This window comes from Meriones unguiculatus, chromosome 8, assembly GCF_030254825.1.
Source record: "Meriones unguiculatus strain TT.TT164.6M chromosome 8, Bangor_MerUng_6.1, whole genome shotgun sequence".
In the NCBI taxonomy this organism is placed as follows: Eukaryota; Metazoa; Chordata; class Mammalia; order Rodentia; family Muridae; genus Meriones; species Meriones unguiculatus.
In genome coordinates this window covers 72,607,234-72,630,728 of record NC_083356.1, presented here as the reverse complement: position 1 = coordinate 72,630,728, position 23,495 = coordinate 72,607,234, and the positions used below count along the sequence as shown (strand labels likewise).

At 46.7% G+C, this 23,495-nt stretch overlaps 1 protein-coding gene and 1 long non-coding RNA gene across 3 annotated transcripts; one reads left to right on the top strand and one right to left on the bottom strand.

Annotated features, from left to right (window-relative positions):
* Positions 1-664: 664 nt before the first annotated feature.
* Set (SET nuclear proto-oncogene) lies at positions 665-11,221 on the bottom strand. Of its 2 annotated transcripts, none has more exons than XM_021646717.2 (8): positions 11,087-11,221; positions 5,237-5,294; positions 4,314-4,456; positions 3,991-4,094; positions 3,778-3,891; positions 3,005-3,175; positions 2,762-2,908; positions 665-2,320 (listed from the first exon to the last, which is right to left on the bottom strand). In XM_021646717.2, the coding sequence occupies exons 1-8, from the start codon at positions 11,193-11,195 to the stop codon at positions 2,297-2,299; spliced, it is 870 nt and encodes a 289-aa protein (XP_021502392.1). In that variant the 5' UTR covers positions 11,196-11,221; the 3' UTR covers positions 665-2,296. The 2 variants fall into 2 exon arrangements, with proteins under 2 accessions (XP_021502392.1, XP_021502483.1); XM_021646808.2 differs by lacking the exon at positions 11,087-11,221 and adding an exon at positions 6,701-7,139.
* LOC132655865 (uncharacterized) lies at positions 11,141-14,513 on the top strand. The gene is made up of 2 exons (XR_009593779.1): positions 11,141-11,280; positions 11,579-14,513. It is a non-coding gene; the product is annotated as an uncharacterized LOC132655865 (long non-coding RNA).
* The last annotated feature ends 8,982 nt before the right edge of the window (positions 14,514-23,495 follow it).

The following is a 23,495-nucleotide window of genomic DNA, read 5'->3' as shown; positions in this document are numbered from 1 at the left end:
TTGCTAGTCCTCTCATGCCTCATAGCACCCCCACCTAAGGCCAGCCCAGAAAGACCAACTTAAGACATTGTAGCTGATGCCTACAGTCCCACTTGGAAAGCATAATCACAAAAAGGACTGAAAAAAACGGCTCAACCAGGAGTACTGGCTGCCCTTCCAGGAACTAGGAACTCCAGGCCCAGGGAATCCCAACTCCCTCTTCTGGCCTTCCAGAGAACTGCTCCTCGTGCAAATACATGGAAGCAAAATACACAAGCTCTATAAGACCTTCCCCTCACAAAGTCTCAAGACTGAACTTTTGCAATACTGGGGAAACTTAGATAGGTATACACAAAAATTCAAGGACTGCCTGAACTATATAGAGCACAAGGGCAACTCAGTGATCCTTTGCTGAAAATAGGGGTTAGGTACACACATAGCTATTTTTAAACTGGGCCCCCCACCCCCAACTTTGAGGTCAGGATTCACGGAGTTCCAAGTCAGCGCCCTCCCTCAATCACCAGGACTGTCTAGAGTCACACAAGTGTTTACAAATCTGGTACACAGCTCAACTTTCTGCGTACCTATATCTGGGCCATATCTACGGCCAAACTAGTAGCCCCGGCACCCCAGCCATTAATACATATTCTAAATCTCTTTACAAAAACAAGGAGAATGACCCCAGTCCAAAAAAAATCTTTACGTTCCTTTATTGGAGCAAGATTCCTGACGTATACAGTGATGTATTTACTAAACAGAGTCCTGTGCAGAAATTACACACTATCCATCTAGACAGATTTTGGTTACACTTTGCCTATCGATGGAGTAGTTCCATTTATAAAGTTTTATACATCAAAAAGCTTTGAATTTGACCAGGCTGTCCATTAATCATCTCTGAAAAAGTGGCGTTTAATTTTAGCTCTATTTTACAGCATTAAAAAGCTTATGCATCAGGTAGCTTCCCGAAACATTGTTCTCTGCACAGTGGCGCTGAGCAGACAGAGCTCTTCATCCACCCAGACTCAGAGTCACATCTGAGAGCTTCTGCTACATACCTGGGACAGAATACTCCCGACCACCTCATGGACTGCTTACTCTGACAGCCACCTTCTTGGCCAGTTCACACTGCCAATGAAGACCCGCCAGCAGCTGTCGTCCATACAGATGGCATTAGAGCAACAGGTCAGTGACACAGTGGGAGCAAGTGCTGTCATAATATCCAGGTAACTAAAGGCCCATTTTAAAAAATGCCAAATTGAGATAAAAATTAAGGGTACAAGTCCAGGGAAGCAACTGTACCCTCATCACTCAGTTACGGAGACATTAAGACATGATTCAAATCCCTTTAACTCAGTCTGCATAGCCCTGAGGTCATCCTGCAAAGTGCGTTATCAAAAATACCAAGTTAGGGAAACAAAGTTTGACACATGATGTCATTATGCAGGTCAAACTTGGAAGGTCATATTGAGCATCTGTTCTCACAGAAAAGCATCAGGTCCTTTGTGTACACATTGGTTTTATTGTAACAAAGCAACTTGTACACATTAACATTTAAAATGAGCATCTTTTCCTTCCAGTGAAAACAAAAAAAATTTAAAAATTAAAAATAAAGTTACAACAGAGAACGTCAAATTCAAATAAAACCCTACAGATTCTGCTGATTCTCCCATTGAGTGGCAGGGCTCAAGTCATCGTTAGGAGAGAATTTTATTTTAAAAGTGTCACCTTAAACTGCAAGGATGTCCGTTAAACATCACAATTAAACATGCCAAACCCCCAGACACCTCAAACCCACCCTTTGCTGACCTTCTATACCCCCCCCTTTTTCCTTTTTTTTCTTTTTATTAAACAAGAGAAAGTAGACAGATACATGTTGGTAAATGCTAACTGTCTGTATTCACATAGAGACACAGTGTAATCTCTGAGCCCAGTAGACAGAGAAAGGAAAAAAGCTAGAATTCTATGCACTACTACACAGGGGCCTCGCACCCTCCGCCTCGAGAGCCCGGGAAACGAGAGGGCTGCTTTTTTTCCCACAGAGAACAATGTTGGTATTGAATCCACAGTTTTTGAGACAAGAAAGGATAAAAATGAATTTAGAACAGAGAAGATTCTTTTCCTGTTGTATTTTGCTCAAGGTTATTTCCCCCCAAATAAGTTGAAAACCATGGTGTTAAGAGAGACCTCAAAACAGGGCGACTGAGCACAAGGGTTAGGGGGAGGAAAATGACTGCAACTTGCTCCCAGGGACTGGAGAAAATTTAAAAAAAATAAAAAGAAAATAAAAAAGAAAGTTGGAATCCATCAGTCTTCTGTGCTAGTCATCCTCGCCTTCATCCTCCTGAAAGAACAAGTGAGTAGGCAACCATTAGGGCAGATTCGAAGACCTTTCACTAGTTTTTGGATGAAAAACGAACCTTACCAAACATGGAACACTACGTAGTGTTCCCAGAAATTAGACTAATCATGAATCTTCATTAAGCATAAACATTTGGCTGGAAGGGTATGCTCACAAATTAGTTTCCAGCACCCACAGTGGCTCACAATCACCCATAATTCAATACCAGGGGTCCTAAATGCATAGACATACATGTTGAGAAATTATACAAATAAAATTTAAAAACAAGTGAAAAAAACAAAACAAAACAAAAACCCAGATGTTAACATCCTATCTCCCAGAACATCCTCATTTTCTGTCAGTTCCCTACTGTCATTGTATTCTACAGTTTTATTATATATATATAATCTCTAAGGCCAGTCATTAGGGCTTAAGTTTCCTCACCTCTCCTTCCTCCCCTTCATCATCATCTTCATCTTCTTCACCTTCATCCTCATCCCCTTCTTCATCAATATCTTCCAACCCTTCTTCTTCTTCATCATCATCATCATCATCTTCCGCCTCCCCTTCATCATCATCCATATCAGGAACCTTAAAAAAAAAAACAGACAATGTCCTTTATGAAGTCACTCTGTAGGACATAGGACACATCAGCACCCTCAAGCCAATAAACGTCATCTAACTCACCAAATAGTACTGCAAGGGATTTGGCCAAATATCATCTTTGATGACCTCTCCTAACTCATCTGCACCTGCATCAGAATGGTCAGTGAACCAGGTAAAGAAGCTCTCTGGCTCTTCGTGCTGCCGCTTCCTGCTGGCCTTATTCTGCGTTTGACTTGAGCGCTTTGTCAAATCCTAAATGAAAACATCAATACTTCTTTTATTAGCTTCCCACAATACCCAAACCCACCTTAAAGCACAGCAAACATCAGTAGAGAAGATCATATTACTAAGAGCAAGAATAAAATGTGCACTTGTGGGGACCAGAGAGATAGCTCAGAGGTTAAGAGCACTGGCTACTCTTCTAGAGGTCCTGAGTTCAATTCCCAGTAACCACATGGTGGCTCACAACCATCTAAAATGAGATCTGGTGCCCTCTTATAGGATGCAGACACGCATGCAGGCAGAATACTGGTAAATAATAAAAGAACCCTTATCTTAAAAACTGTACTTGAAGAAGTAACCGGCTTTCACAGGATCTATCTTAACTGTCTTGATTTCATAAAAATACGTCACCATAAATCTACAAAGTCAGACCTCTGTATCCAAAAATGAAAACTGAAAACCAAAAATGTTTAAGCATGGAAGATACTGTAGTATGACAACAGACTTTTTTTCGTTATGTTTGGTATTGTGTTCCTCTACACACTGGAATTTCTGCACTTTTACCCACTAATCTCCTAAGGCACTGAGCACTAGTCATTAGGTCCAGCTAAGACATGATATACAAAAAATACCTTTCCAGATTTCCATTTGATTTCGGTGGACTTTGAAGATGGATCACCACTCTCATTCAGATGAAATTCTTTGGAGAGAACTTTATTTTCAAAGTAAGGATTTTCATCAAAATACTGTAAAAGATTAAAAGGTCAGAAATTAATATAAAAGTTTCATAACCAAAGCACATATTCAGGTCATAGTGCCAAACGGGATGTTAGTTAGGTACTTACAAAATCTATTCTGTAACCTGATTTAATGTCTTCAAATTCTGTCACTTCAACTCTGGTCAAATAATGCAGAGCCTCCTCATCCTCTTCCCCGAGCAGTGCGGACACTAGAGAAGCAATTCAGATCAGCTCAGGTTTGCCTGGGTGACTACTTACTGTGTTGACAAATTCAATGAGCAATTTAGCTTTGTTCCTTCTAATCAACCCGCTTACTGCAGACTTTTCCCCCGCCTATAGCTCCGTGGGATTTAATTGCCCTCAGAGCTCTCCAACTCCAGGACAAATGGCCTAGCAACCCTCAGTAATTAATGCTGACCCACACATACCTTGTGGATGGTTGACAAATGTTGTTACCCAAAAATTGGGGATTTTGGCGATCAATTCTGACCTCTTCTGAAAAAACGGTTGGCGGAGTTTGTTATATTTTTGTTCTACTTTCAAAATTTCCTCACTGGCTTGTTCATTAAGTCTGAAACAAATGAAGACATATTGACAATGATGATTATTTGACAAATGTAAACTGTGCCCCAGACTGTAGAACACACATTCTTACTGGCTTCAGGACTGCAAACCATCTATTTATAGAAGCAGACTAGTTTATCCCAGAAGACAGAATCAAAAACTAATGTCAGTAAAACTAAATACCAAACTGACACATCTTGGTAACACTGTTGCCCCCCCCCAATTCCCTTTTCTCTCTTAGGCTCAGAAATCTGCAGCCCTTGTGCTTAAGTCCACTCTGGGAACCAAAAGCACTAAGTGAACCTAGTTTTAGAGCCAGTATTGGCAACACTGTATCTCAATATACTCTACTGTTCCCAGGCTGTTCTGTTTTTTGTTTTGTTTTGTTTTCCTGGATTTTTTTTCTTTTTTGAGACTGGATTCTCCGTGTAGCCCTGGCTGGCTGGCTTCTAACTCAAGAGATTCACCCGCCTCTGCTCTCCAGTGCTGGGATCTAAGGTGTGCACCACTGCCCAGCCTCCAGGCTATTCTGATTGTGTGCCCCTATGGCAGAAAGTTTCAGTGAAGGTGTTAATCAAGAAACAAGGTAAGTTTATAGCCCTTAAAAGCATACCCAACCTACAGCCTCTCCCTGCATCTGAAAGGTTGAGGTAGGATTTCTTGAAGCCAGGAATTATGACCAGAATCAAGAAACAGGACTTAAATCACTAAAACTTTCCTGTGGTTGACTTGATGGCCAATCAGATCCATTAGAAAACTCCCATATCGAGAATTGAATAAATTTTACCTGTCTATTTCATTTTGTACTTCATCAATATGTTCAATTGCTTCTTGCTGTTCTTTTTCTGAAAAACAAAAAGGAACATAAGACTCAATCCTAATTATAAGCTACAAGTCCTGATAGTCTAATGTGAACAGTAAAGCTGCTAGAAGAAATGTGCTTACTACACAGCATGCTCTCCACGTGTTCAAGCATGCAGTTGACAAATTACTTTCTCATTACCGGACCGTGCACAAATTAAGGTATCTGCTAGGCTACTTAGGGAAATACTTCATTACTGGACTACTTTTAAAAGAGTTTCCTTACAAAGGTCCAATCATTGGCCTTCATTAATGAAAGGTCATCAGGAGGCTTAGGCTCATTCAGGAATTCTTCGTGTTTATTACTAATCACATTATGCACTTACAATAGAATGGTGCCAGCTGCTAATTTAATGTGGAAACCAATCCATGGCCGTAACAGAAATTAGGATACTATCAACTGGTACAACCAACTAAAAACACACAACAACAAAAACACCGCTCTCACTTTATGAGTATAAGCATACACTGACAAAGAACAGTTAGCCACCAAACTACAGGTCGACTTTGCAGACTTGAGAAGGTATAACCCTAATTGCAACCTGACGGACCTTAGTCCTCCAACCTAATCCTGAAAGACTGGTCAACACGGGGCCGTGCAGAATTTCCAAACACACTTAAGGCCACACAAAAAGAAACTAGGAGGCATAAAGAGGAAAGGGGGTGTGCTCCTATTTTGTGCCCTTTTGTCCGGTGAGGGCTGTGAAGGTTTTTACAAAGCCAAGTGGGCGTGAAGGGGCCCAGATCGCGCGGTTCATTTCCGGTAACTAGCCCTAGGAGCTGCAGCTGCCCTCTGCTAAAAACGACCCTCCCGCGGAGGACTGGATGTCCTGCGGGCCCTGAGAGCCCCCGCACGGCAGGGCCTCCGGGCGAGAGCCCCCGCACCCCCGTTGCACCCGAGTGTGGCTGCCCCACGTGGGGTGTGCAACCCGCGCAGCCTGGAGCATCTTCCCGACCGCTCCGCGCCCCTACCCCGCCCCGGACCCCGGCTCCCGGTCCCGCCGCGGCGCCGGCTCCGGGCGGGAAGCAGGGCGGCGCGAGAGGCCGGGCCGCAGGGCTACGTCCGGCCGCACCATGTGGCGGCGGCGGCGGCGGCTGATGGGAGCGAGGCATCATGGCGGAGCACAATAAAGAGAGGCTTCTCGGGAGGGAGGGAGGGGGAGGAGAGCGCGGGCGGGGGGAAGGGGGGGTCTCCGCCCGCCGCGCAGGCCGCAGCGCCCCCGCCTCGCCCGCACCGCGAGCCGCCACGGCGCCACCTCGGCCCCCGGGCCCGCGCCACACACACACAAAAAAGGCGCCGGCTCCGCGCTCCCCGCGCGCCCCCCGCAGCCCCGCGGCCCGGGCCGAAAGATGGCGGCGCGGCCGGGCCCCCGCCGCGCCCGGTCCTCACCTGCGGTCTCGTCGGCGCCGTCGTGATTGGAGTTGAGCTCCTTTTTACTGACTTTGGCCGTCGGCGCAGACATGGTGCCCTCCGCGGTTGGGGCGGGGAGCGGGGAGGGGGAGCGAAGGGACGGCCAAGGGGGCGGCCAGCGGCTTCCCCTCACGCCACACGCGCGGCGCCCGCTCGCTCCGGCCGCCTCCTCCGGGCGCTCACTTGCTCGCCCTCCCCCTGGCTGCCTGGCGCTGCCCACGGGGCCTGACGCCGAGGCAGGCCCGGGCGCGCTGTGGCGGGCCCCTGGCCGGGGCTCTCGCTGAAGGCGGGGAGGCGGCGGCGGCTCGGCTGGGCTCCTCGACTCGCGCCCCGCGCTCCGGCTCGCTTCTCGATTGCCCTGAGCCGCCTCCTCCTCCTCCTCCTCCTCCACCACCTCCTCCTCCTCTTCGCGGCGAGGGACAGTCCGCAGAGCGCAGGCGCGCCAGGCCTGCGCAAGTCCCGCCCCCGGCCGGAGAGGCTCGCGCCGCGCAGGCATTGGCTGGGGCCGCAAGCCAGGGGGCGGGGCTGTGGCGGGTGGCGGTGGCGGTGGGGACACTGGGGCCTGGACGAGAGGCGGGAGGAAGCGGCTCAGCGACGCATGGTCCGGCCCCCGCGCGGCGCTCCCCTCCCCCGCCTTTCCCTTCTCCTGCCGACCCGGGACATTTGCGCGCCGCGCGGTGCCTGAGGGGCGGGGCCTCTTTTCTCCAATACCCGCGCATCACGTGGTAGCTGAGCCGCTTCCCTTTGCGGGGCGGACGGGGGCGCCGGAGAGGGGGCTCGCGTAGCCCCTCGGAAGTACAGGCTCTGGAGTACCCTGGCTACTCGCAGGGGCCCAGAGTTCTGCACCCGGGGCACCGGAGGACCTTCCTCTCCATCCTTTTTCTGGCACGAGAAGCTGCCGACCCTCTCAAACTCTGGGCCTGTATGCGAAGCCACAAGCAGTTCGCTCATCTATCCAGTGTACTCACTGGGCCCTGCTCTACCCTTGGGCCAAGTCACGCCTCCACTGCTCTTGATTCCGAAATTTTAAAAACTGTCATGTCATAAGCAGAACCACACTAAAGCCCTCTGAGTGCGGAAACACCTTTCTGCCACAGGTGCCCACCTCAGTTAGAGGTGCGCATTTTTGGAGATGACAAATGTCGAAATGTTTAGGCTTCTTAAACGTCAAAGGCAAAAACCAGTTTTAGATAAAAAGCCCTGAAGCACTATTTCCGAAGGAAGCTTTTCTGCTTAAAACACTGTATTCCAGGACTTGAAAAGACAGCAGTTCTCTGTCCACCTGGACCCCAACACGTCCTGAAAACCCAGAAACTCTCTCCCTGGGTGCTCTGCAACTTAAGCTTGACCTATGCACCTTCCAGCGGCCCCGTTTATTATCAGCTCAAAGATAAGCCAGTGTGGCTTTAATAGTCGAGACATTCATGGTAGCAATCAATACGTGTAAAACACACCCACTACATACATTTCACTGCGGAAGAATACAGATGTCTTCACGCTTGTCTCCAACTCCAGGAAATTAAGCTTAGCCTTCCTGGCGTGCCTTATGCTCAAATTCAGTGAATTCCATTCATCTGTTCCAACTGGTAAACTCAACCCTGGTGACAGCCTCCAAGAACCTCTTACACACAGCTCCCAAGCACAGGGACCTCCAGAACATACAAGGGAAAGGTCTGAAGCTAACAATGCTAAAGAGTTGCAAAGAAATGTCACAAACAAACCAGGCCAGAAAGGATTTAAGAGACTGAGGCAGGAGGACCTAGAGCCAGCCTGGGCTACAGGGTACAACAGTGTCTCAAAAGAAAAAAAGGCTAGCCGATGCAAGTCCTGCCAAACCAGGGGCATTAGCATAGGGCTAGGCTTCACTAGGCTTCGATTAGCAGTATTTTCATGCAGTCCTCATAAAGATACAAAGTAGACGTTACAGATTGGGGTGCTGGAAATTTAGGGCCTGGTACCCACAAGGCAAGTCCTCTATACTGAGCCACACCCCCAGCCTCAAACCAACTCATATTAAGACAAGATACAAGTGCATTTTACAGATACACTAAATTTGAGGTAATGAAAATGGAACCCCAGGTCTAGTGCCTGCTAAGTGGGTCATCTGCCATTTAGCCACACAGCCCCAACCCCAACCTTACAAGAGAAGGTCAAGAGAAATCAGCATTTTTCTTTTTGGGTTGCCTGGAACTAGCTAGTTGACAGCTGATGGCCTTGAACTTGTGCCTTTCCCACACAAATACCCTCAATGTTTTAAATGTGGCCTTAAGAGAGAAAAAACTAAGAACAAAACTTGGAACACATCCTACAATATAGGCCTGTCTTTCTTTCTCTTTGTATCATCATAAAACATTTTAAAATCATTCATTTTATGTCTAAGTGTACCATGTGCACGGAGAGGCAGGAAGAGAAAAGGGTGCTGGCTCCTCCTGCAGCTGGAGTTACAGGTGGTTGTGAGCCACCAGGTGGGTCCTCGGCAAGGCCACCTCTACTACAATCTCTTTTCTACAAGCCATCCCTCATTGGTCTGACTTTACCAGCCACTCCAAGGTATGAGAAAGCATGGTCTAAAACCAGATGTTTTCAACCCCAAAGGCTGGCCTACAGGTTGATGCCTGTGACCCACAGCCTGTATTGGGAGACCTGATCCACAGAAGACCTAAGGGGCCTCCCGATTAGGCCCTGGACTTCTCACAACGCAGGCAGGGAAATGGAAAAACGAAGAAGGACACGAGATACAGTAAACAGGGGAGAGCCCTGGGCATGGGGGCTTTCAGGAAGCCACCAAGCACTGCACTCCCCATGCTGCTGCTGCTGCTGTAAGGTCTGGTGTGTTCCAGAGGCTGGGTACAGCGCCTGGCAGGTCAGTGTCCACTGACCACACTCAGAGGAACTGTGGTCACACCCTCCCATGCTCTGTGGTTTTAGCTCTTTCTGCCAGGAAACTAAATGGAAGACCAGAGAATTTCACTCACACTTTTGGTTCTCACCCATCTCAAGAGGACTGATTATCTGGTCATCTTATGTACACTGAATCTCAGCAAGCTGTAAGAGAAAGGCAGTTTGCCTTGCATGCAGCAAGTTCTGGGCTCCACAGCCAGGAGCACGATGGTGCTCGCATGTAATCCCAGCTCTCAGAAAGTTCAAGGTCATCCTCACTGACAAGTTTGAGCTACATAAAATAAAGTCTTATCTTAAAAAAAAAAAAGAAACGAAAAACTCCAGGTGTAGGGGTGCCTTTAACCCAGCATGTCAAAGGCTGAGAACCAGACTACACACCGAGGCGCTGTCTTTACCACACGGGGACACCATTTAAAGGACTGCAACACAGTAAAGGGTATCAGATCCACAGAAGTGGACCCCACTTGGTCCTAGTGTTCCTTCCACCGGTGGCTCTAAACTTCAGCCAAATCCACACTTCCCCTCTGCTCCCCCGCCACGAAACAGACGCAAGGCACGCGGGAAAACTCCACCACACCGGACTCGAAGCTGTGCCTAAGAAACGCAGCCCTCACGGTTAACATAGGAAGGCAAGAAGTGAAGGCACGAAAACCAGGCTCCTAATGTAAATTAAGGAAAGCGGTACGACGGGGTGATTCTGTGCGGGGCCAAACGCGCTTCTGACAAGGGGCTTAGGCTCAAAGGGAGAAGCCGGAGAGCGACGCCCGCCCTCCCCGCCCCCAACACAAGTTAGTTTCCGGGCAAGAGGGCGAGTCGGCGTCCAGACCGAGGTGATAAAATGCAACTCCAGGCGTTTAGGCGACATTGTGGGTGCTAGAGGGAAGCCACCCCTTGGGGAACCTAGAGAGGTGGGTGGGACCAGGTGGGCAGCGTCCCTGGTACCGGAAGTCTTAGTGTGTACCTGGAGGGCAACGGAGAGGCTAGGTCTTAAGTCTAGGAGCCAGTCACGTGACTAGCTTCGCTCGGGCAGGATGGGAGAAGGAAGCTGGGAGCCACACGAGGTGGCAGTAATTCAGGCCAGAGTTGTGGGCCGGCGGCTTCGGCAACAGGAAGACGGATCTAGGAGGGCTTGGATCTCCAGCACCCGGGGTTGGAGGGGTGGGGTGGGGGTCCCAGCCCGGTGCATTTGCCGGGGCAGAAGCCCCACAGGAGAGTTTGGAGGCTGGGAAGGGCAAGCTGGGTCCCACGTGGTGTCCCGGGCCGGAGGAAGTCCCCTCTGCATGGGTTTCCCAGCTCCGCGCTTTCTACTACTCCTCTTCCATCAGCCTCACTGCCAGCCGCCCCGAGCGGGAAGCTTTTCACGAGTGTTTGCGGGGGTCCCGTCTCCAGAAGGCTCGGGCGGGGGGAGAGGGAAAAAGCCAATCACAGAGTCCATCACCAAGGAAACGCAATGGAGGAACTTACCTCCTTTCGACAGGCCGAAAGAGGCCGACGTGTTCTCCAGCTTCGGGGCAGCGGCGGGTCTGGATTTCTTGGACTGAGGCAGGATCGCAGACTGCCGTTTCGGAGCCATGGCACGAGGAGGTGGCCTGAAGCCAGAGGGCAGAGGCCCAATGTTCGCAGCAGGAGGAGACTCGGAGGAACTGAGGCGGCCTCAGGTGCGGGAGATTTAAGTCGGCCTTGCAGCCGCCCTGCCCGCGGGGGATATTTACATGACAGTGGGACACACACACCCACGCCCCTTCTCCCAGCCTCCTCCTCCTCCCTCCAATCAGCAGAAACTTCTTTGAGTTGCTCTCGGCGGGGGCTTCCTGGCGTTGGAGGAGGGGGCGGCTTTTGAACCCCGGGATTGCCCTGGGAAGCCCGTGGCGAGTGGCCCTCCTCGACCCCTGACCCCCCTACGCTACGCTGCTCGGCCCCCATCGAGAGTTCTTCCTCTTTCCCTTCACCCCACAGTTTGGTATCGGGGAGACTTAGATACGTGCTGTTGCCTCACGTCAGCCTGGAACATTCTTCACTCTTCCCAACCCCCAACTCGTGCGTCTGGCTAGACTCCTTCCCAGCCTGCAGATCGCCGCTTGGAGGGACAGATGAATGTTGAAGAAAAGGGATTCCCAGGCGAGAATTACAAAAGTCGCCGTGGGGGAGGGGAGGGAAGCCTTGGCTCATCATTCCATCTACTCAAAGGGCTTGTGTCAGAGAAGTTAAGTGCGTTGGCTCAGCGTGTAATTATACTTTTTGGGGGGGGCGTTTTTGTTTCGCTTTGTTTTCGAGACAGGATTTCTCTGTGTAGCCGTGGCTATCTTGGAACTCACTCTGTAGACAGAACTCAAGAGATCTGTCTGTCTCTGCCTCCCGAGTTCCGGGGTTAAAGGCCTGTGTCACCACGGCCTGCTCTTAGCCTGTAATCTTTTTATTTGTTTGTTTTTCGAGTCAGGGTTTCTCAGTATGTATTCCGGCTGTCCTGAAATCACGCTGTAGATCAGGCTGACCTCCAACTCAGAGATCCCCTGCTCCCGCCTCCCAAGTGCTGACGTTAAAGGCTGCACCACCGCTCAGCTGTAATCTTAGCGCTCAGAAGTTGAGGCCGGAGGATCGCAGGTTTCAGACCAGCCTGGACTACAGTGCAAGACCTTGTCCTACAAAACTAAGTGGAAAAAGAATAATAAAATATTTTTCGTGTGTGTGAGGTGCTGGAGTTGGAAGCAAAGCCGCCTTCGAGCCACTGCCCAGCTACCTGGGGCCTGTAGGGAGGATTACAGATCACCTGGCTTGAGTGTCACATACCCAGGTAATAAGGAACAAATGTGGAGAATGTAGCCCAACAGAAGTGCATGTGCCCACCAATTAAAAAGCATTGCAAAAATAAAAATAAAAAAATTTTAAAAAGTACTGAGCAGATGAGATGGCTCAGAAGGTAAATGCACTTGCAATCAAACTTTAGGACCTAAGTTCTATCCCCATGTCTGCTAGTAATGCTCTGACTCTCCCACCACCACACTGTGTACACGCACTCATACAAAGAAATATTTTTTTAATTTTTCTGAGAGACAGTTTCACTATATAGTCTTGGCTGGTTTGGAACTCACTGTGTAGACCAGGCTGGCCTCGAACTCATGATATCTGCCTGCCTCTGAAGTGCTGAGATTAAAAGTCTGTGCACAAAAGAAATTTTAAAAATGCAGTTCAAAAGCTGGGTGTGGTGGCACACACCTGTAATCCCAGTGCTTGGTAGGCAGAGGCAGGCGGATTTCTGTTAGTTCCAGGCCATCCTGGTCTTAAAAGCAAGTCCATAACAGCCAAGGCTACAGAGAGAAACCCTGTCTCTAAAAACCAAAAAAATAAAAAAATAAATAAAAATAGGAATTAAGTTTAGAAACAATGTTGAATGAAATATAAGACACATCAGTAGTAAACAGTGGGCCATCTTCTGCGGATAAATTAGAGAATGAGGCCAGGCTTGGTGAATCACATTCACATCTATGCACCACGGAGGCTGAAATAGAAGGACTGATGCAGAATGGAGGCCAGCCTGGGATACGGAATGAGACCTTGTCTCCAAAAAGGGGGATGGGGGCATGGCAGGATGGCTTAGCAGGTAGAGGCACCAACCTGATTGCTTGGGTTTGATCCCCAGGACATACAGGGTGGAAGGAGACCACACCAAAGAGATGGCTTATGTGCACATTCATATAATATGATCAATAAGCGTAAAACAAAACAAAATGAATGTAATTTTAAGACTATAGCCGTGGTTAAGAGCACTGTTTGCTCCTCCAGGCTCACATCCTAGCACCCACGTGGTGATTCACAGGCATCTGTAACTCCAGGTCCAAGGGATCCTAGTCAGGTCTCCTGGGGCACACAAAAATACACAGGGCCAAAACACTCATACACATAAAAAAGTAGAAACTGAAGCTATATTTTTACTATTTATGTGTATGTGAACGTCATGCGAATGTGTATGCATGGGTCTACCGCATGTGTGTCAAGCCCTTGGGGGCCCGAAGAGGCATCGTGTCTCCTGCAACTGGCATTATGGGTGTTTGTGAGCCACCGTGAGGGTCCTGGAAACTGATCCTTGCCCTCTTCGAGAGCAATAAGTGCTTTAAAACCTGAGCCATCTCTCCAGCCACATCATTAAATTTGTTTCAGTTAAATAAAATACATAGCATCCTTTAGCCTGAGAGTGTGGCTCAGAATACTAACCTAACTATGCACAAAGCCTGAGTTCCATTCTTAGCACCACCAAAATTTTGGCTATTCATCCATGCCTGTAATCCCAGCACTAGGGAGTTACAGGCAACATGCTCAGAATTTCAAGATCATGCTTGACTCCTCCACTGAGAGTTCAAAGCCAGCCTCAGACACAGGAGAACCTGTCTCACTAAGTATAAAAAGATAGCCTGGCAGTGGTGGCACATGACTTTTATGCCACGACTTGGGAGGCAGAGGCAGGCAGATCTCTGTCAGTTTCATCTACAGAGTGAGTTCCAGGACAGCCAAGGCTACACAAAGGAAGAAGAGGAAGAAGAAGAAAAAGAAGAAACTGTATCTATACACATGACTGCATTACCCAAGGAGGCCAAAAGAGGGAATCAGATATCCCTGGAGCTGGAATTACAGGCAGTTGTGAGCTGGCCCATCTGGATGCTGGGGACCTAACTTTGGTCCTCTAGAAGAGTAATAAGTACTGTTAACCCCTGAGTCATCTCTCCATCCTCAACACTTTAAATATATATATTTGTTTTATATATTTTTTTATTTTTTAGAAAGTCCATTCATTTAGTGTGCTGCGAAGTAGCAACAGAATTCAGTTGTTTTGTTGTTGAGGGTGGGTCTCACTGCATTGTCCACGCTATCATTAAAGTCTTTTTATGTACATTTTTAATTGTTTTGTTTTTATTTGTTTGTTTGTTGTTGTTTATTTCTATTGGCACAAACTTGCCATAGAGGTAAAAGGTTGTTGCCCAGAGGTAGAGGACTTACCCAAGATGAGCTAGACTCCATGTGCCATCCTCAGTATCGCACAGGTGGCGACCAGCCAAGGTTGAACAGACAGTGGAAAAACAAGCAGGAACCAGAGAAGAATGGGAGAACAGATCAAGGATAAACCATAACCTGGTGCCACATCTCAGACAGGGCCAGGTGTATCTTTGTGTCTGAGGCCATCACGGTCTACAAAGTGAGTTTGAGAATAGCCAGGGCTACTTAAGGAGACCCTAGCTCAAAACATGAATATCAAAACAAAAACAACCTCCAGAATAGTGGGCTAGGGAGCTGCTCAATGCTTAAGAACATTTGTGCTCTTGCAGAGGATCTGCGTTCCTTTTTTTCTACCCCACAAGGCAGCTCGTTTCATGGAGTTACATCATCTGCTTATAACTGTAATGGAAGCTGCTTTCTTTGTATGTTATATAAGTATGTTTTCATTTTAATCCCATGTGTGGGATTTTAGTTGGGCTTTTATAGTTTGTCCATACCTGTTAATTGTCTCATGTGGAGCATGGCCTTTGCCAGCTGGTACGGCCTTCCATGTTTGGCACAGAGAGGGCCATGGTCTAGGGCTCTGAGAGTATAAATATGAGAGTCGAGAAAGAGACCGGGTGTCATTGGGTGTTGGCATGTGATGTGGAGCAGTTTGAAGAGACCAGAGACCAGAGACAGTATGGGGGTTTGGAGCAGACAGAGAGAAACACTTCAGGGCGCAGCGGCGTGGAGGAGCCTGCTAGCTGTGTCTGCGGTTGATGGAGATTGGTACAGAGCCCTAGAAGAACCCTAACTAGCAGAAAGAAGTGAAGGGCTCTGGCCTCCTCTCCCCACTAACCTTTTCTCTCTCCCACCTAAGGTTGGGGGGTTGGTGGAAGGAAGGTAGAGGCCTAAACACCCCAAAAGAAGGAGAGTTTTAAAAGGCACTACAGGTGGCTTTCCAGACATATAACTTCAGAGGATCTGATGCTGTCACTGACCTTGACCTTCTGGGACGCCAGGCACACAAGTACTTACAAACTGGAAGGCAGGCACTCACACACATGAAGTACAAAGAAATAAGTCTTCAAATACAAAGTACAAAATATTACAGTACTTGCCACCAAGTCTGACTGACAGAGCTGGATCCTGGGGACCCACAAGGTATGAAGCCAAAAGTTGTCCTCTGATCTCTATAAGCACACCATGGCACATGTGCGCACACACAAAGGCATGCACACAAAAAGTAAGTAAATAGTTAAAATAACTTAAAAAAAACAATAAATACTTTATTTATAATTAAATTAATTTAAAATTTGATTACAAAAAAAGCCAGGCAGTATAGTACATGCCTTTAATCCCAGGATTCCGAAGGCAAAAGCAGGCAGAGCTCTGAGTTCAAGGCCAGCCTGGTCTACAGAGTAAGTTCCAAGGACACCTAAGGCTACACAGAGAAACCCTGCCTCAAAAAAAGGAAGAAAGAAAGAAAGAAAGAAAGAAAGAAAAGAAAGAAAGAAAGAAAGAAAAGAAAACCTTGCTAGTTGGCTCAAGGTGTCAAGAAGCTGAATAATGACCTGAGTTAGACCCTTGAACTGCAGGTAAGAATGGAAAGTAAGATCTGACTCCAAAAATTGTCTTCTGTCTGCCACACGGGTGCCCATGCCCCCCAAATAATAATAATAATAATAATAATAATAATAATAATAATAATAATAATAATAATGAAGAAGAAGAAAGAAAGAAAGCCAGGAAACCAGAAATACATGAAGCGGGAGAAGCAAAGGCCAGAGTCAGGCATTCAGCTCTTCCCAGTCCTTTCCTCTCCAGCTCCCGCATCCTATCTTCCTGGATTTCCAGTGGTTGTTACTAGGCAACAGGGACAACTTGACTTATTGCATTCCAGAATAACGGGCTGGACTGCAGGGTTTGGTGGGGTGCAAAGTGAATGGCCTCTCCTTGTCCCACCTAACAGCTGGCTGGCCCTGAGAGGGGCAGATGTTCTGTGTCCCTGAGCCTGTGTCACCAAGCCAGGTGTCCTACACCCCCCCCCAACCCAGGGAAACTCTGGCAGACACGGGCAAGAACACACAATAATAATGAATTAAAAATTAAGAAATAATAAAATAAAAATAAAGCAAATAGATTTTCAGCATCTTATTCAGTTGTCCCACTCCCTCCTATAGTCCCAAAGTGTATATCCAGAACCTGCCCTCCTTTCCTGGGCAATGATTGTACTTAGAGGCTGGAAAATAGTAGCTCAGCTCACTGCAATCAGCAATCACACACGCACAATCAGTGTGTAGATTCTCAGCAAGGAAGGCTGCGATGGGAAGAGGCTGCAAATCCAAGGGCAGCCTGGATTGCACAAAAGCCTTTCCAAAAAGCCCAAAGACGAACCAATAAAAACAATGCTCAGTGGTTAAGTGTGTTCTGTTTTTCCAAAGGAACCAAGTACTATTTCGAACAGCCATGTCAGGTGGCTCACAGCTGCACGGAACTCCAGCACCTCTACAGGAGGGAATGGGACAACTGAATAAGATGCTGAAAATCTATTTGCTTTATTTTTATTTTATTTCTTAATTTTTAATTCATTATTACTGTGTGCTCTTGCCCATGTCTGCCAGTGCTTCCGGCTTCCTTAGGCGCTTGCACTCATGAGCACAAAGCCCTCCACAGCCACAAACACATAATGAAAATATATTTTATTTTTATAATAACTTACTTTTTAAAAAGAGGACTTGCTGTATGTTTGTCGGCCTGGAACTGAACTGACTATGTAGACTAGGCTGGCCTCAAACTCACAAAGATGCACTTGTCCAGTCTTGAAAATCAGTCTATAAAAACAATACAAACAGGCTGGGTGAGGTGGAACACGTCTTTAATCACAAAGACAGGCAGATGTCTGGGTTCTAGGCTAGCCTGATCTACAAAGCAAGGTCCAAGCCAGCCAGGGCTACACAAAAAAACCTGTGTCAAGAAAAAATCCAAACAAAACAAAATATATAAGTACATTGTACATAGTAGCTGGGCAGTGGTGGTGCATGCCTTTAATTCTGGCACTTAGAAGGTAAAGGCAAGCAGGTCTCCATGAATTCAAGGCCAGCCTGGTCTATAAAGAGAGTCCAGAACAGCCAGTACTACACAGAGAAACCCTGTCTCAAACAAACAAACAAACAAACAAACAAAGCAATTCGGCCAGTCCTGATGAGACCTGCTAGGCTAGGCTAAGATGGAAGGGGAGGAGGACCTCCCCTATCAGTGGACTAGGGGAGCAGCATGGGAGGAGAAGAGGGAGGGAGGGAGGGTGAAATTGGGAGAGGATGAGGGAGGGGGCTACAGCTGCAATACAAGGTGAATAAATTTAAAAAAGAAAAAAATTACATACTAAGCTGATATTTTTTACTATTATAAAATATTTCCCCTAGGTTGCTCTTTGATACTCTTATTAGTGATTTTTAATTGAAGCGGACCCAGTGTTTATTTGTACATAGATCACTCTGACACTATTTTTTTAATCAACTTGAAGCTGGGTGATGGCGTCACACACCTTTCCCAGCGCTCAGGAGGCAGAAGCAAGTGGATCTCTGAATTTGAGGGCAGCCTGGTCTACAGAGTGAGTTCCAGTACAGCCAGGGCTACACAGAGAAACCCTGTTCTAAAAAACATAAATGCATACATACATACATGCCTACACACACATAAATGCCTTTTCTATCTCTTTAGTGTTACTTGTGAGTGTCACTGTGTGTGTGTGGTTTCAGGGCTGACCACTTGGTAGTGCAAACCCCTGGGGCAGACTATGTCTCTGACACTCAGCATTCTTTAGTTGCTCTTGGTTCTTTGAGTGGGGCACGCTGAGATTTCTCCCTTCCCTCTTAGCATTAACGTAGCTTGTTTAGGCAGCCGTATTCTCTTGGTATCCAGGTGAAGCGTCTCTGTTATTTGAGGTCATTGTACGCATGTGCCACCATTTTCAGCGGATATTTTTGTTGTTGCTGTTGTCAAATGATTTCTGCTTTTCCTCAGCTGGCTTTTCTTCTTATGCTGCATACTTTTTGTTTGTTTGTTTGTTTTTACTTACAGGCAGGTTCTCAGGTGGCTCAGGGGACATAGTTCAAAAAGACTTAATTCTATTCACACAACTGTTTACACATTTTTCAACATACCTGGTGCTATAGTGATGGCAAATGAAATACCAGAAATGATGTATTCCCAAACATTTGCATACACAAAGTATGTTAACTATCAATTAATATGAATCAAGTATCTAATTCAAGCCAGGCTATAGGCATCATGGTCAATGCTTTGAACAAAATACACATAAGAGAGTCTGTCTATCAGTTGGGTAAGGGAGGAGGGTTCCCTTTTATTGAAGACTAGGGAACAGGGATGAAGGGGAGAGGAGGGAGGGTGGGACTGGGAGGAGATGGGGGGGCTAAAGTCAGGGTGTAAAGTGAATAAATTAATAAAAAAAAGAATAAAAAAAAGAGAGAGTCTATCTGGCATTTGGGCAGAGACCTCAAGAAAGGAGAAACAGCCAGGTGTGGTGGTGCACACCTTTAATTCCAGCTCTCAGGCAGAGGCAAGTAGACCTCTGTGAGTTCAAGGCAGCCTGGTCTACAAAGTGGGTCCAGGACAGCCAGGGTTACACAGAGAAACCTTGTCTTGAAAAACAGGAAGGGAGGGAGGAAGGAAGGAAAGGAAGAAAGAAAAAAAGAAAAAGAGAAAGGAAGCATTGTGTCCAGACAGGGAAACAATGAGCCTCAAAGTAAGAGCAGATCCCAGAAAGAAGCAGGAGATCAGGGATTTGCAGTGGGGGTGGTAAGGGAGAGGAGCTCAGGCACTCTGGTTGTGCAGAACTTGAGAACTATGGCAGTGTTGCTAGGCTTTTCTTCACTCAGTGTGTGTGTGTGTGTGTGTGTGTGACAGCATTAGTGTACTGATCAGAGGACAACTTGGACTTCTTTCTGCCATGTGAGTCCCTGAGATCAACTCATAGGCACCCACCCATTTTGCCAGCTATCCTTTTTTTATTATTATTAAAAAAAAATCTTTATATTTTAAAATTAGATTTTTGTTTTGCTTTGGTTTTTGGAGACAGGGTTTCTCTGTGAAGCTTTGGTTGTCCTGACTCACTCTGTAGACCAGGCTGGCCTGGAACTCACAGAGATCTGCCTGCCTCTGCCTCCCCAACTGCTGGGATTACAGGCAGGTACCACTGTGCCTGGTTTAATTTATTGATTTTTTTTTATATGTGAATGTCTTACCTGAAAGTTTGTATGTATGTAAAGCACATACGTGCTGGGTACCCAGGGAGGTCAGAAGGGGGCATTGGAATTTCTGGAACTGGGTTTACAGGTGGTTGTGAACCACTACGAGGAAGCTGGAAATCAAAACTGGGCCCTCTGCAAGAGCAACAGCTGCTCTTCACCACTAAGCCAGCTTTCCAACCTTCTACTACCACCCTTTTGATGGCTCAGAGGTTAAAAAATGGCTGCTCTTCCAGGGGTCCTGAGTTCAATTCCCAGGCAACCACATGGTGGCTCACAACCATCTATAACGAGATCTGGTGCCCTCTTCTGTCCTGCAGGCACACAAGCAGGCAGAACACTGTGTACATAATAATAAATAAATAAATCTTGAAAGAAGTTGTCAACAGCCAGGTGTGGTAGCATGCATCTTTAATCTCAGTGCTTGGGAGGCAGAGGCAGGTGAATCTCTGAGCTTAGGCCAGCCTGGTCTACATTACACGGTGAGTTACAAGACAGCCGTGCCTACCTAATGAAACCCTGCCTCAGGAAAATAGTGTTTTGTTTGATGTTATGGTCCTCCCTGTGTGGCTTCAAGCCACCAGGACACAGGCATCCCAAAACTGCATTTCCTCAGCTGCTGCTGAATAGAATTTGACCTTCACCATGACAAACTGCCTAAGCCTTCCCGTCCCCAGAACCCAGCTCACATTTAAAGGCTTCATTCCCAGGACTGAGGAAATGGCTCAGCAGTTAAGAACACAAATTGCTGGGGCAGAGGACCTGGGTTCAGTTGCTGGTACCCAAACAGTGGCTCATGGCGGTCGGTAACACCAATCAAGGAGATCTGATGCCCTCTTCTGACCTCCTTGGGTACCAAACACACTCATGGTGCACAGACATACATGCAGACAAGACATCCTTGCACAAAAATAAGACATATGAATTTTAAAAAAAAAATGGTGGAATACAGTTTCTCTCCTTCCCTATGCTCTCTCCTTCCTCCCTTTCCTCCTGCCCTGGGGATTGAACTCAAGCTTTGTTCGTTTTGAACTCTCTGCCCCTGCCATACATTCTCAACCCACAGCAGACTTTCTTTCATTTTTTGTTTTTCAAGACAGGGTTTCTCTGTATAACCTTGGCTATCCTGCATTCTCTTTGTAAGCCAGGCTGGCCTCAAACTCAGAAATCCGCCTGCCTCTGCCTCCCAAGTGCTGGAATTAAAGGCGTGTGCCACCATGCCTGGCTCTCTTCTTTCCTTCCTTCCTTCCTGTTTGCTTCCTTCCTTCCTTCCTTCTTTCTTCCTCCTCCACCTCTTCTCCTCCTCTTCTTTATTTTTTGTGGGTTTTCAAGACAGGGTTTCTTTGTGTTAATAGCTCTGGCTGTTCTGGAAGACTCTTTGTAAACCAGGTTGGTCTTGAACTTGTAGAACTCTGCCTGCCTCCATCTTCTGAGTGACGGGGCTAAAGACTACTCTCAGGCATTTTCTTTTCTTTCTTTTTTCTTTTTTTCATACACACACACACACACACACACACACACACACACGGGTATATATATGTATTTGTTTTTTTGAGACAGGGTTTCTCTGTGTAGCCTTGGCAATCCTGCACTCACTTTGTTGACCAGGCTGGCCTCAAACTAACAGACAGAGAGCTCCCTGCCTCTGCCTCCCCAAGTGCTGAGATTATAGGTATGAGCCACTGTGTTTGACTACAGCCATTTTCTTAATAAATTGCAAATGTCTACAAAGAAAGAAAACAAAATTTAAGCTTCCCAGCAACAATTACTAACAACATTTAGATTCTATGCTTTTTTTTTTCCTGAGACAGGGTTTCTCTGTGCTTTGTAGACTAGGCTGGCCTCCAATCGACAGCTATCCACCTGCCTCTGCCTCCCCGAGTCCTGGGATTAAAGGTGTGTTCTGCCATGGCCAGCCTAGTTCTGTCTTACTGGGAGTTTTGCAACAGGATTTCACATTGCAGGTGAAGCTGTTCTGGAACTCATGACGTGGTTTGAAGGCTAGCTGTCCTCAGACTCATTGCAGTTCTCTTGCCTCAGTTTCTCATGTTCTGGAACAACATGTATGAACTACCATAAAATAACTGAATTTTAAAAGTCCAAAACAGCAGGGGCATGGTGATACATGCCTTTAATCCCAGAATTTGGGAGGCGGATCTCTGAGTTCCAGGCCAGCCTGGCCTACAAAGCAATTCCAGGACAGCCAGGGCTGCACAGAGAAACTGTGTCTTGAAAACAAACAAACAAACAAAAAAACCCACAAAACAAAACAATGTAAAATAAGCTACTTATTTGCTTGCCTTAAAAATTTTTTTTTAAAAAAAGAAATATTTTAAAATAAATACTAACATTGCTCTTGAATTCAGAGTGTAAACTCTGGTAGGCACTGAATTTGTGTATCACAATAGCTGGCCTTCCAGGCTTGTACTACCAGGCACAGCTTCTGGAAGAGCAGCAAGTGCTCTTATCTATCTATCTATCTATCTATCTATCTATCTATCTATCTAGATATCTATCTAGATATCTATCTATATCTATTTATTTTCAAGACAGGGTTTCTCTGTGCAGACTTGGCTGCCTCAACCAGGCTGGCCTCAAACTTGCAGAGGCACCTGCCTCTGCCTCCAGAATGCTAGCATTAAAGGCATGTGCCACCACCAACTGGCCCCCAGGAACACCTTGTAGTGACACTTTTTGTTGTTTTTCCTAGACAGGGTTTCTCTGTGTAGTTCTGGCTGTCCTGGAACTCACTCTGTAGACCAGGCTGGCCTCAGACTCAGAGATCTGCCTGCCTCTGCCTCCTGAGTGCTGGAATTAAAGGAATGTTGCCCAGCTGTAGTGACACTTTTAATGGTCTGGGCATAGGAAATTCTGTAAGGTGCCAGCAATAACTAATCAAACACCTATTGTTGACTTTGTCTTAAAAAGAAAAGAAAAGAAAAGAAAAGAAAAGAAAAGAAAAGAAAAGAAAATTAGGTGTGGTACTGGGCCACACTAGGTGGCTCATGCGTTTAATCCCAGCACTCTGGGAGGTAGAGGTAGGTGGATCCTGAGTTTGAGGTCAAGGCTACACAGAGAAACCCTGTCTCAAAAAACCAAACAAATAAAAACCTTTCAAAAATGCAACAAAAGAACAACAACAAAACTAGGTGTGGTGTGGTATACCTGTTATCCTGGCTCTCAGGAGGTAGAAGCAAGAGGATCAGAAGTTCAAGGTCATTTTCAGAGTAGAAGCAAGAGGATCAGAAGTTCAAGGTCATTTTCAGAGGGGGGAAAAACAACCTGGAGCTGGAGAGATGGCTCGTTGGTTAAGTGCACTGACTGCTCTTCCAGTAGACCCAGGTTCAAATCCTAGCACCCACATGGCAGCTCACAACTGTCTGTGATTTTAAGATCTGTCATCTCACAGATATACATGCAGGCAAAACACCAATGCACACAAAATAAAGGTTAAAAAAAAAAACCCTTTAAAAAATCCTTGGTGTCTCTTTATCTCTCAAGTATAGAATACGGGCACAAGCACCATCTCTAGCATTCTGAACTATTCCATAAACAATTGTATGCCAGGATGTTCCTTGATTTTCAGTTGTTTTCATGTGTATACAAACATCTCATTCCTGCTAAGGTAGAATCCA